Source organism: Bactrocera tryoni, chromosome 2 (assembly GCF_016617805.1).
Source record: "Bactrocera tryoni isolate S06 chromosome 2, CSIRO_BtryS06_freeze2, whole genome shotgun sequence".
NCBI lineage: Eukaryota > Metazoa > Arthropoda > Insecta > Diptera > Tephritidae > Bactrocera > Bactrocera tryoni.
In genome coordinates this window covers 69,824,162-69,837,422 of record NC_052500.1, presented here as the reverse complement: position 1 = coordinate 69,837,422, position 13,261 = coordinate 69,824,162, and the positions used below count along the sequence as shown (strand labels likewise).

The 13,261-nt window shown below is 34.4% G+C and overlaps 1 protein-coding gene across 2 annotated transcripts in view; it reads left to right on the top strand.

The window, feature by feature from the left end:
* The window catches only part of LOC120768076 (protein numb), a 115,426-nt gene extending 102,343 nt beyond the window's left edge, over positions 1–13,083 (top strand). Inside the window, exons 2-4 of one of the 2 annotated variants that reach the window (XM_040094605.1) lie at positions 7,549–8,202; positions 8,543–8,791; positions 11,131–13,083. In XM_040094605.1, the coding sequence (XP_039950539.1) occupies positions 8,122–8,202; positions 8,543–8,791; positions 11,131–12,636 (1,836 nt within the window). In that variant the 5' untranslated portion in view covers positions 7,549–8,121 and the 3' untranslated portion in view covers positions 12,637–13,083. The remainder of the gene's footprint in view (positions 1–7,548; positions 8,203–8,542; positions 8,792–11,130) is intronic. The other variant, XM_040094606.1, reaches the window with a different exon arrangement.
* The last annotated feature ends 178 nt before the right edge of the window (positions 13,084–13,261 follow it).

Here is a 13,261-nt window from a genome sequence, read left to right as displayed (position 1 = left end):
TATTGCTGAAAGTAACTCATAAATATGATGAACTTCAAATTTACGCGCTTTTTGTTTGGCTGAATTAGCTGAATACGTTTAAAGTTGATAAAAAGGCCTCAGAAATATGGGAAAATTCGTAATTACGAGTGTCTTGTGTTAGCTGAATACCGTTGAAGCCCAAAAATATGCACTATTATATCCATAGAATTAAGCAAAAAATTTAATAATGGAATTTTGAAGCCTTAAAAATTTCTTTATCGATATTTTTATTTCTCAAAAACATATTTATAACTGTGAATATGAAGTATTAACTTTCTTCTACGAATTTATTACTTAGCCACATTCTAAAATCACAATCATATTATATAAAAATGAATATAATCTTATTTACGATTTTCCACTTAATTTCTAACTATTATCGCACACCGCCAGTGGGCAAACATACCTCCACCACGACAAGACGCTTATCAGCTTTGGCAACATGGCTAACCTGGGTACGCAAGCACAAAAGTAGATACAACTACAATGCTTTCATACATACACATGAGTGTACATTGTATGCACGCGGTGTGTGCTTTTTGATAAAATTACTAAAAAGGTGACGTTTATGTGACATTATCACATGGTGATTGCAGTCAAAACGTCGGCTATTGTTTGCGCGTTCAATGCGAAACGTTTAGTCACAAGCGAATCGGTATGTAGTATGAAACGAAAAATGTAAAAAAGAAGATTTACGATTGATATATTTGCATATAAATAACTAGTTACGAGTAACTGTAATTAAAGTGTACCGACCGCATACTTTTCAAGCATTATATAAGTGGTTTGAAGTGATGTAAGGAAGCTAAGATGTATGAGGAAAATATGTCAATGTTTATATATTTGTATTTATGTATATATATCTGTATGTACATATGTATGTTGAGAATTTATGTAAAGAGAAAAACGCTTGATAAGAGCACGCTTTTAATTTTTGCATGACTTCAAGGTAAGGGGCAATGACCTAAAAATTATTAAGAAATTATTAAAAACTAAAATCATATGATAAATAAATATAATAATAAAAAAGTATATGCTAAGCAGTAATAAATAATAAACAAAAAACTAAACTAAATAAAAAAAAAATTTATAATAAAAAAAATATTTTCAATTAAAAAAATACTTATTTGCCATAAAACATTTTTCACATAAAAAATTGTTTTCAATAAAAAAAATTCAAAATAAAAAGAAAATATTAAACAAATATTTTTTTTTGAGAAAAAACTAAAAAAAATTTATAAGAACAAATATATGCATACTATTTTTTCTGTTTATTTTTAATTTTTTTTAATGAAATATTTTCATATGATATTTTTTTGTGAGAAAAAGTTTTTGCATTTTTCTGTTTATTTTTTATTATTTGCAAAAAAATATTTTCAATTAAAAGAAAAAAAACAAAAAAATATTCTCAAATAAAAAAATTTATGCAAATAAAAAATATTTGCAAATAAATAAGCAAAAATATTAGCGAATTAAAAAAACTATTTCTTAGCCTTCATTCAACTTTATATGCAAATATTAATTTTTTTATTTTATTTTTTTTTCTAAGCAAATAATGCAGCAACTTGAAGCAATTAGCAGATAGACTCTAATAAAATGTATGTTTCTAAATATATACATACATACATATATTTATATACTTATATATATATATATACATGTACATACTTATATACAATATAAATTTTAAATAAGTCAACTCTGACGCCAACTTAATTCAGCGCCCACAAACTGCACCCAAAGTCAAAAATATACAAACCAAGTTAAAATTAATAAGCAAATATGAATTTGCAAGCGATTTGACATAAATATGTATGTCAAACGGAAAAAATTATAAAAAGTATGCTTCGAAAACTGACATGCTTCTCTTCATGTGTCTTTTATTGCAAGCTTCTCTTCTTTTAATAAAATTTAGAACGGAAATCGCTTGAAAAAAGCATACCTGCATGCCTTCTAAGTAACTGTAACGCACAAAAATAAAAAAACAAAAGAAAAAAAAAATGAAATTAAAAAATGGAATTAAAACAAAAACCAAATCAGAAAGAAGCAACAAAAAGAAAAACACAAAAAAAAACAATAAATGAAAAAAGAACAGTAAAAGAAAGCAAACGCCAAGCAATAACTGCGAACATTACTAAATTAGCTGAGTAAAAGCGAAAACAAATAAGCATTTAATCCAATGCCTCATTTTATCCACATTCAGCGGTTATGTACATTTAAATAAATACGTACAATATGTACATACATATACAAATGTAGGTTTACAGAACCTATACAAACTTTTGCAGCTCGTAGTCTTAACAAAGCGTAGTCATGTAGGCGTTTCAGTATTTTTTATACATCGAATGACAATTACTAGTTGGTTAAGCTGGATAATAATACAAAACCTTTAGAATAATTGCGCTGAATACAATATTGAGTGAGCTGAATATACAACTGAATAAGCAAAAGGTTTGAAAAACTTTCAAATAAACCAATAACAGCTGTTAAGAGAAGTGCTGAATGTGTTTTAGTTGCGCTGAATGATGTTTACTAGTTAGATATACTACGTAATAATGAAAAATCTTTGAGATAAGTGCGCTGAATACAATGCTGAATGAGCAACAGGTTACAAAAGCTTTTAAGTAGATTATAACTATTTACAGATGTTAAAGTCAGTGGTGAATATGTTTTCAGGTGCGCTGAATGAGAACCACTAGTTAGCTAGGCTATGTAATAATACAAAACCTTTGGAATAAGTGCGCTGAATAGAATGCTGAATGAGCTGAATATCCAGCGGCATAAACAACAGGTTATACAAGTTTTTAAGTAGATAATAGTTATTTAAAGATGTTGAAAGAAGATCTTAATATGTCTGTAGATGTGCTGAATATGCTTCCAAGCGAGCTGCATTTGTCTTGTAGTATGCAAAGAGGTGTTAAATGTTGCACTGCTTTGGCGCAATAACAAGTGTTAAAGTTGGCTAGACTATGTAAAACGAAAAGCGAAAAACGAAATCATATAATTTTAATACTTAATATTTTTTCTTGGGCTGAATAGTTGCTGAATTGAAGTAAGAACACTTTTCACTTTTATAAATGCGCACTTTTCTATTTATTAGTCTAGCGTATTTACAAAAAACTATAATTTTTAGTGTACAACCATTTTGCTTGAGCCAAATAGCTGCTGAATTAAATTACGAATAGATTTCCTTTATACTTCTACGAAATTCGCTATTTTTTCGTCAGCTGGACTTGGAAACAACACATAATTTTAATATTTAATATTTTTGATTGGGCTGAATAGCAGCTGAATTGAATTTAGTCATTCATACTAACCTCCAAAATAAAATAATAATGTTTATTATAAAGCTTAATAGCTGCTGAATTGACGTTAGAGCATTCGTTCTTTAAAAAATTTGGAAAAATATGATATTTATTGATGCGGATTTCAATTTTTAGCAGCGCTGAATTAGCTGAATAGATAAAAAACATGCTTATACAAAATTTATAATAGTTTTAGTGTGCTGAATGTATGTTTGAGGAAACAATGGATAAACGTAGGGCGTTTTTACTGCAAATTTTGTGCTAGTTTTATAAATTAGCTAATCTTCTAAATTTGAAATGTAAGCTCACAACAAATTACGAAAAAACCCAAAATTAATCAGCTCATAGTCAATAATTTGTTGACTTGAATTATTATGCGAAAAAATTCAATAGATTAACTGAAATAATGTAAATCAGGTACAACAAAACTATGAATAGTACGAACGTCAATGGGTGGGTACACATATGTATATATATTTCTGCGAACTTTGAGATAATTACCACTTTTTATTTGCTTGGGAAATTAGTACTGAACAATTCGCATGTGTGCACTAATTGAAAAATCAGACATTTCTACTGACTTCACCCCCATTCAGGTGCGTATACAGGGACAAGCAAATAATCTGCGATTATTGTGACTATACATGTATGTAGCAGTATAGGTATTGAAGGCAGATATGGTATAATATATAATATAGTGTATAATATAGTATATATCTATGTTTGTAGGTATATATATTATAAATCTGAATTACAGATTTCAGCTTAACAGAAAAAAATGAAATACTTAAGTTCAAAATTTTTTAAAATGAGATATTCGTGAGTGTACATTTTTACTTTTAAACCGAGCACACAATGGCGCGCTGAGTAAAGTAACGGTATTAAGAAATTGCTTGAAACCAAATATCATATTTATAAGCGTCATGGCATTAGGCTGCCGCTATTCAGCGCATTTTTTTGTAAGTTGGAGGGCAGTTTTGACTTTTTACTTCACAATGAGCTCAACCTTAGGTTCTAAAGCTTACTGTTGGTGCTATTCAGTTCATACTTTTCTAAGTTGTTTAGCAGTTTTGACTTTTTACTTCACTATGTGCTCGACGTTAGGTTCTAAAGCTCACTGTAGTTACTATTCAGCGCATACTTTGCTAAGTTGTTCAATAATTTTGCCTTTTTACTTCACTATGTGCTCGATCATAGGCTCTAAAACTCACTGTAGTTACTATTCAGCGCATACTTTTCTAAGTTGTTTAGCAGTTTCGACTTTGTGCGCAACTTAGGGCTCTAAAGCTCACTGTAGGTGCTATTCAGCGCATACTTTTCTAAGTTGCTTAGCAGTTTTGATTTTTACGTCACTGTGTGCTCAACCGTAGGCTTTAAAGTTCATTATAGGTGCAATTCAGCGCATACTTTTCTAAGTTGTTTAGCAGTTTCGACTTTTTGTTTCACTTTGTGCGCAACCTTAGGCTCTAAAGCTCAGTGTAGGTGCTATTCAGCGCATACTAAGTTGTTCAGCAGTTTCGACTTTTTACTTTACTGTGTGCTCAACCTTAGGTTCCAAAGCTCAATGTAGCTGCAATATTTTTGATTTTTGCCGCAACTTTGTACTTTCTTTGTAATAATTGCACGTTTATCTAATTTTTCCTTAAAGCAAAGCGCTTTTGACTGTATTGAAAATCAGTTCACGCTACATATCCAACTACTTGAAAGCTTTATGACCACTCAATTGCACCACTCCTGTGATATAATGATAATATTCCCATAATAACACCCTCTTTTTGTATTTCCGTCACTCTCTGCAATCAATTAATGTTATTGTCATTTAAGTGTTTAAGTTTTCAACTCGAAGAGTTATTGAGAGTTCCATGCTTGAGCCATATTGTGCGGCCAAGCTTATCTCCCTCAATCGCCTAAGCAAAAGTATGATTGATCGCCAGCAAAAGTTTTGTCTTTATGAGTGTCTACTTTTCAAAAAATTCACTTTTTTGTTTTTGTCATGTCATAAAGCTACAATTTTGGAATTTTGTTTTTCATACTGTTGTTGTTATCGCCAACAAACACTCTTAATGGTTGTGACGTGTTTGAAAAATGGCATTTTCTGATTGTTGTTTGGTATTGTTGGCGTGTATGCGTTTGTTTGTGTGTATTTGTGCCAGGCCATGACTAACGGCGCTGGAAAAATCACAGTTGGCCAACAAAAGTGGCAGGTAAACTAACTTGATCGACACGATTTCGCATAAAGACCCATAATGAAACCGAAATGAAATCAAAAACGTGCTGCAGTTGTGCTCAATAATAGTTGTGTATGTATGTACATATGTATGCATTTTCTATTTTATTACTGAGTCACCAAATGATTTGTTTTTTGTTTTTTGTTTTCAATAACAAATCTGTGAGAATTCAATGAGTTTTAGACAGGTTATAATGCTTATCGGTCCGCATGCCTCTGGGGTGTTTATGTATTGTAGATAATGGAAAGTAAAATGGCACAGAGAGCAACAATGCAATATGTGCATGTGGTGGATATAGCGTTGCCATAAAATTTTTGGCAATAATATTTTTTTTTTAATTTTATTTTAAACAAATTGTTTTCGAAGCATTAGATAAAACTTCTTTTTACCTAGATGATTTGTTTAGTCGCATAAATATTTGGCAACCCTAAATATTAAATGTTGCCTTATTTATAATAATTGCCATTATTAATATTTTTACACGTTAGATTAAGGTTACCAACTGCTGTTAATTAGTTCCTATTGACAATATATTAAAAATATAATAATTTCATAAAAAATACTTTTCAGAGTTGCCAAGTAATTTTAATATTAAATAATGCTTATTTTCAATGCTTCAGACTAAGAGTTTACAGTTAACATAAAAAATTGCAGTATACTTGTGTTCCGAAAAACAATTTCGATTTTTCAAAACAATGAATGTACAATAGGGTTGCCAACAAGTTTTTTATTGCGTTGTATTTAAATATAATGTGTAATTTTTAATTCTATTCTGCAGTGTGTATACAATCAAAATTTAATAGTTTTATTACTTCCATAATTATTAAAAAAAAACGATTCAAATGAAAAATCAAAAAAATTTAGAACCACCCTAGCTTTATATTTTACTTGCAGTTGAAGGAAGTGCTCAACATACATATGTAATTTTTTTTCTACATTTTAATAAAAATAAATTTCAATTGGCTTACAGAGGTTTGATTTTCGAAAAAAATATATTAGAGTTGCCACTTAAATATTTTTTTTTTAATTTTTTTCACACTTATTTTTAATTGGATTATAAAGAAATACGCAGACAAAACGCATAAATTATATAACAAAATTTTTTAAAAAATGTTAGGGTTGCCTTTGTTGGGAATAGTATAGGTATGTATAAACTTTTGGGTACTTTAATTTATAATAATTTGTATGTAAAAAACACTCAGACGACCTCAAACAGTTTATAGCGATTTTAATTTCGAAAAAATATATTAGAATTGCCACTTAAATATATTTTTATAATTTGTTTTCACACTTATTTTTAATTTTATTATAAAGAAATAACCAGACGAAATTAAGTAGATTAAATATGTAACTTAATTTTGGAAAAATGTTAGGAATGCCACTTATTGCGAATAATATGTGTTTAAACTTTATTTTACTTTAATTTTTTTTTAAATTTATGTCTGAAAAAGTATTCAGACGACATCAAACAGTTTAAAGCGATTTCAATTTCGAAAAAAATATATTAAGAGTTGCCACTTAAATATACATATGTATGTATGTACATTTGTTTTGAATTTTTTTTACACTTTTATTTGATTATAAAGAAATACGCAGACGAAATCAAACAGATTAAATAAATGACTTAAAACTTAATTTGGAAAAATGTTAGGGTTGCCGCTTATTGCGAATAATATGTGTTTAAACTTTATTTATATTTTATATTTTTTTTAATTAGTATGTCATGGTTGCCATTTAATGTTTTTTTAATTCCAAAAAATATATATCACAGTTGCCATTTACAGCGGCTAAAATCTGTTTTTAGTCTAACTTTACTCGTTCTTAAAAAAGTTTTCTACTAATATAGCATAGTAAAGAATGACTAATTGCAAAAATTGGAATTTTAATAATTTATAATTTCCAAGAAAGGCATGCAACCTTGCTTTTGTGTCGCGTCGCAACGCAGCGTAGAAATTTTCAAATAACCTTTTTTAAATAACCATTTTTATAAACAGTTTTAGCCTTCAACAACAACCCACACACACAAAATCTACAACAAAAAAGGAACGAAAACAACAACAACACGCTTAATTGATATTACTCAATAACTTATGGACAATCAATTAACGGTAATTTAATAAAACCATAAGCGGCGGTTAATTGCAATATCAGAAGAAGAAGAAGCAAAAGAGGAAGCAGAAACACAAACAAACATACTCACATATAAATTTTGCAGTAAAAGTAAAGAAATTTACAACAATTTGTGATACGAAGGTGTGAGCGCAGCAGCTTTATCAGCAATATTAATAAAAGAGATTTCACACACTCAAGCAACAACAACAGTAATAAGAACGACGCTTGCAAACAGCGTTGAGGAAATTTCAAATAATAACGGTCAAGCGTGTGTTTGCAACCCTCGAGCAGCGCACTCGCATAGCTTTTGAACAAGTGAGCGCGTCAAGGCGGAAAGGACAACAGTCGGCAGGGCGGCAAGAAACCAGGAAGGAAGGAAGGAAGTACAACAGCCAGTAAACACAGTCGACAGTCGAAAAGCAGTCGCAGCAGACAGCGCACAATTTAATTTCACTATGGGAAATTCATCGTCACACACACACGAACCACTGGAGCGCGGCTTCACACGCGGAAAATTTGGTGATGTCAAAAATGGGGTAGGTTTCACACACAACTACATGTACATATGTATATATAGCCACAGACGTAAGTAGAACCAGAGCAGTAAGAAAAAAAAATATATCATAATAAACAATAGAATACGTTTAACGCGGTCAAAGGCGCTGCGGCGTCGAACCCCGTACGCCAGGCGCTGAACGCTTTAAATTCAACGTTGGTCTAGCACTTGTTTCACACGATCACGTCGCTTTTGTTACCTTATTTTATTGTGTTTTTTGTCTAAAAAATAAATTTGAATATGCAACACATATTAATGTACATATGTACTTCTCCCCTCTCCTTCTCTTTCTCACTCATGTACAACTTCGTTTTCATTAGAAATCCGCATCATTTCGCTTTAGCAAGAAATCACCAAAGAAAATGGATCGTTTGCGTCGATCCTTTCGCGATTCGTTTCGTCGTCGGAAGGATCGTGTGCCCGAATCATCGAAACCGCATCAATGGCAGGCTGACGAGGAGGCTGTACGTTCGGCGACCTGTTCGTTTGCGGTTAAATATTTGGGTTGCGTTGAGGTATTCGAATCGCGCGGTATGCAAGTTTGCGAGGAGGCCCTAAAAGTATTGAGGGTAAGTAAACACTTTATGTTTAGCATATAATTTGTGTGAAAAAATGCGCATTGAGTGGTTAGCGCATTTGTCAGTTGAGTGCGCTGTGGGAAGCTGAGGAGTCTTTAGGTGCGCCGGAGCAGCATTTTTGGTTAGGAAAAAGGTCAAATTTGGTTTAGCGAACTGAAAAGTTGCTATGATTTTTGTTGTTGTTGTAATAATAGCGAGTCTTATTTTCTGTGCAGAGCTTTTGTTGTTGTAGCGGCAGAAAAAGTAGTAATTTCGAGGAATTGTGTCGAGTTGACAGTCTTTGGCTGGACAGACATCCAGGTCCGTTCCGGTTACTTAAACACGACTGTGGTGGGAACGGTGAAGAGCTCCCCGGTGTTATCCTTAAACGCATGGATCAGTGATTGAAGACGTGAGCAGACTCTATTATTGCCATTGCATTGGGTTCGACGACAAATTTGGGCTGCATCTGAGTTCATAAGACAACACGTTCAAAGATATCGCAGTATAGGCTACGGCCTGTAGGTTTTTCAGGCAACATCTAACATCTTGAAAAATATTCCACCGACTTAAGGCTCCAAAATACTCAATTTTTCGTTGCATTGGACGCTAAGGCAAGTTCCGGCTTTATCTGGTGCCTTAAATTCAAAAAAAAATATTGAAGTATAGACCATGTAGATACCGTATTCCACACCTGATGGCCTTTAAAAGGTTCGCACACACAGGTGGCAAATTTTGAAATCTCAGATCTCTACTAAAGAAAAGTTTTATTCAAATCATAAACCTCCTGCTGATCCATACTTTTAAAGGTTTGATCAGGTCTAGTTCATTGTACTCGATTCGAGGACATGTTCGACCTTTCTGAGTTCTTAATACGCAACTTTTTTTTTATGAGGCCAAACATTCCAGACAGCACCCGACAGTTTGCAAAAGGTTCCAACCATCAGACAGCTCTACAATTTTTAAAGCTCAGTATAAATTCAAGAAATTAACATGCTCCATGCGCTTAGAGACTTGAATAGTATCCATTCTTATCACTGAATGAGATTCGTTGAATTAGATTCGGAATTTATTTCAGGGCGTAATATGAGACTTTAAAAAATATCGCAGTATAGATCTTGGTATTCTTCTTGTATGAGATCCAATATTTCTTACAGCACCTCGCAAGTTGAAAACAGTTGCGCTTCTCAAACAGCGGTAAAATTTTTAAAGTCTAGACCTCACGCAGGCCCATGAGTTTAAATACTTCAACAGACTCCATTCATCTCGTTCAATTTTATTAGACGAAACTTCGCCCTTTACCCGAGGGCTTAAGATGAGACTTTCAAAAATATCGCATATAGATTTTCGTATTCTTCTTGAATGAAATTCAATATTCCAGGCACTTGATGGCGACGTCTTCAAAAATGCTTCCGCCACTCAAACAGCTTCCACTTCGAGAGCTCAGATATCTAGTAAATAAAAGTTTTTCAAACCACAGAACTCTTAAATTTCTGCAACCCTAAGGTAATGATCCTGCGCTACAGAATCTCTCAACTTTCGAAGAATAATAAAATAAATTCATGTCAACAAGCTCAAATCCGTGCGGAAGATCAAGCTTCAGATCTTTCCAAGCAGAATTGAGTCCCAGTAGTCAGAAATTTAATCGCTATATCGACAATACTTCTGAGATACGTAGAAAGTTGTGTAAGAAAGAGTTAGAGGATCAACTTCTCCAATATATCCTTGTTATTATAAGATTTTGTAAAAAGGTGACGAAACTGTAGGGGTTCTAAACAAAGGACTTTAAGTTCTTACACTCGATACATCAGCAAATTCTTCCTGGAATTCTGTACAAATGAATTATAAAATTTCACAACTCGAGAAATTAGAACAACAAAGTTTATTTTGATAAGAGTTTGTTTGGCTCTGTAGAAAAAGAAACCATTCAATCCAATAAGGTTTGGATCGAATACAACTCGCAAGGTCTTTGAGTCTGTTACAAACTTTAAAACTCACAAGAACCAACACAGCAGAAGCCTTAAAGCCCGAAAAAGACGTGACTAAGCGATGCAGACTAAAAAACCTGATTAATTTGAGCTTCCGTTTTATTTTATTCATAAAAAATTTCTGTGAAAAAACTCAACAGTTTAACCTCAATATTAAATTGTGGGCGTTTATTTGTGACTCATCAATCAAACTAAAGTTCCGAAGTGAAATAATCAGCAGTTTTTACTTTCATGTAGCCCCTCAGATTACCAACCGCACACGCAGAACTTCTGACAGCTGACAAATGTGGGCGTAGACCACGCGCTTATCACACAACCACTAAATTGCAGACTCGCTAAACACTTCTCACTTTTTTATTGCAGAATTCGCGCCGCCGGCCCATACGTGGTGTGCTGCACGTTAGCGGCGATGGACTGCGCGTCGTGGACGATGAGACGAAGGGCCTCATTGTCGATCAGACTATCGAGAAAGTGAGCTTCTGTGCGCCAGATCGTAACCACGAGCGCGGCTTCAGTTACATTTGTCGCGATGGCACAACACGTCGTTGGATGTGTCACGGATTTCTCGCCTGCAAAGAACTCGGCGAGCGGCTCTCACATGCCGTCGGTTGCGCATTTGCCGTCTGTTTGGAACGTAAGCAGCGACGCGATAAGGAATGTGGCGTCACAATGACATTCGACGTGAAGAATTCGACATTTACGCGTACGGGTTCGTTCCGTCAGCAAACGTTGACCGAACGTTTGGCACAAGGTGAGATGCCATCCGCTGCTGTGCCACCACAGCCCAAACCATACAATCCGTTCGCCATCGAACGGCCACATGCCACACCGTCGATGTTGGAGCGTCAGGGCTCGTTTCGTGCATTCAGCACCATTGGCAGTCAATCGCCGTTCAAACGGCAAATGTCATTACGTATCAACGATCTTCCGTCCAATACCGAACGGCAGAAGGCATTTTTGGCAGCTGCCAGTGGCGGTTCACTAGCCGCAGCATTAGCTACACCCAATCGTAGTGTTTCACCAATACCAGAGATCTCACCAGCTAAAATGGGCATTGCAGATATGGATAATGGTTGTGCCACCATCGACACCGTTAGCCAGTTGTGTCAGGAGCTCAGTCAGGGCCTCTCGTTGCTCAGTCAAACCGATGCAATGATTGCGGCTGGCGATGATCTCAATTTCAATAATAATTTGAGCATTAATCAGAATATCATTGCGGCCGAGAAGACGCAACAACAACAGAAGGGAATCTCTACACCAACATCATTGCCGTTAGCTAGTAGTAGCAGTCATAGCATTACCGCTGCTGCTGCTGTCAGCAGAGTTTACGAATATGCTGAGGGTGCAGTGAGCAATAATTCGATTGCTGGTGGTGCGGTCACCACCATCACCACCACACCAACGGCACAAATAGCGCCACGCATATCGTCGGTATCACCAGTATCTATCAATTCGCCAGTACGTACACCAACAACACCAACGTTAACAATGACACCACCGCCACCATTGCCAGCTGGTCGGCCCGTAGAGATGGTAGCACCACTGCCCAATGCAGATCAATGGCTAGGCGAGGTGGTGAAGAAGACCTCGCCGGCAGTTATTAAACGTGCAACACGTATGCTCAACTCAACCGGTCGTACGCAATCGATGAGCGCTGCATCACCATTAGGTGTGGATCCCTTCGATGCCGAATGGGTGGCCGGCGTGACCAAGCCATTGTCACCCGATCTACCTGTGGCAGCGACAACGCCAGTGGCGTCTGCAGCTACGCCCGTCGCTAGCAGTACAGCTGCACCAATACACCACAGTACCAATCCATTTATATCACCGCCGAAGGTACCGGCGCAAACATTCCAGGTGCAACTGTAGATGCAGTAGACGAGGTGTACAAGCCTCGTGCTAGTAGTTGATGATATCAGTGAGGTTGCACATGTGTTCGATCTGTGTAATTCATGGGGTCGATTAGCAACTCAAATAGTGTTAGGTGTGCAGTGAGTTTGCAAAAACGGAATTAGTCGCTAGAGAAATGTTGTTGTTAAAGGAAAATTAGTACGAGCCAAGTAAAGAATGTAAAGAGATTTCAGTAATGGAATTGCATGCACTGCCAATAATTGTTTGATGCAAAAGTAGCCATTACCTTTTTTGAATTTCAGATTTAGTGCTGAACTACTTTAAAAGTAACTAGTTGTTTTTGGTCCAGTTGCGAAATTTTGAAAGAATACTAAAATTTAATTTGTAAATAAATTATATGATGAATATATTACAAAACTACAAAAATGACACTAGTTACTTTTGAACCAGTTTTAACATTTTTTACAAATTTACAAATAGTTTTGAATTTTGTAAAGGGAAATGTAATTTAAATTTGTAATTAAAAAATTTTACCAATTTTAGCTAATTGTAAAATTTTTTTTTGCCCCTTGTAAATATTAAAAATTTAAGTTTTGATTTTATTATAATATTCGATTAGTTAATATGCAATTGACATGTACTC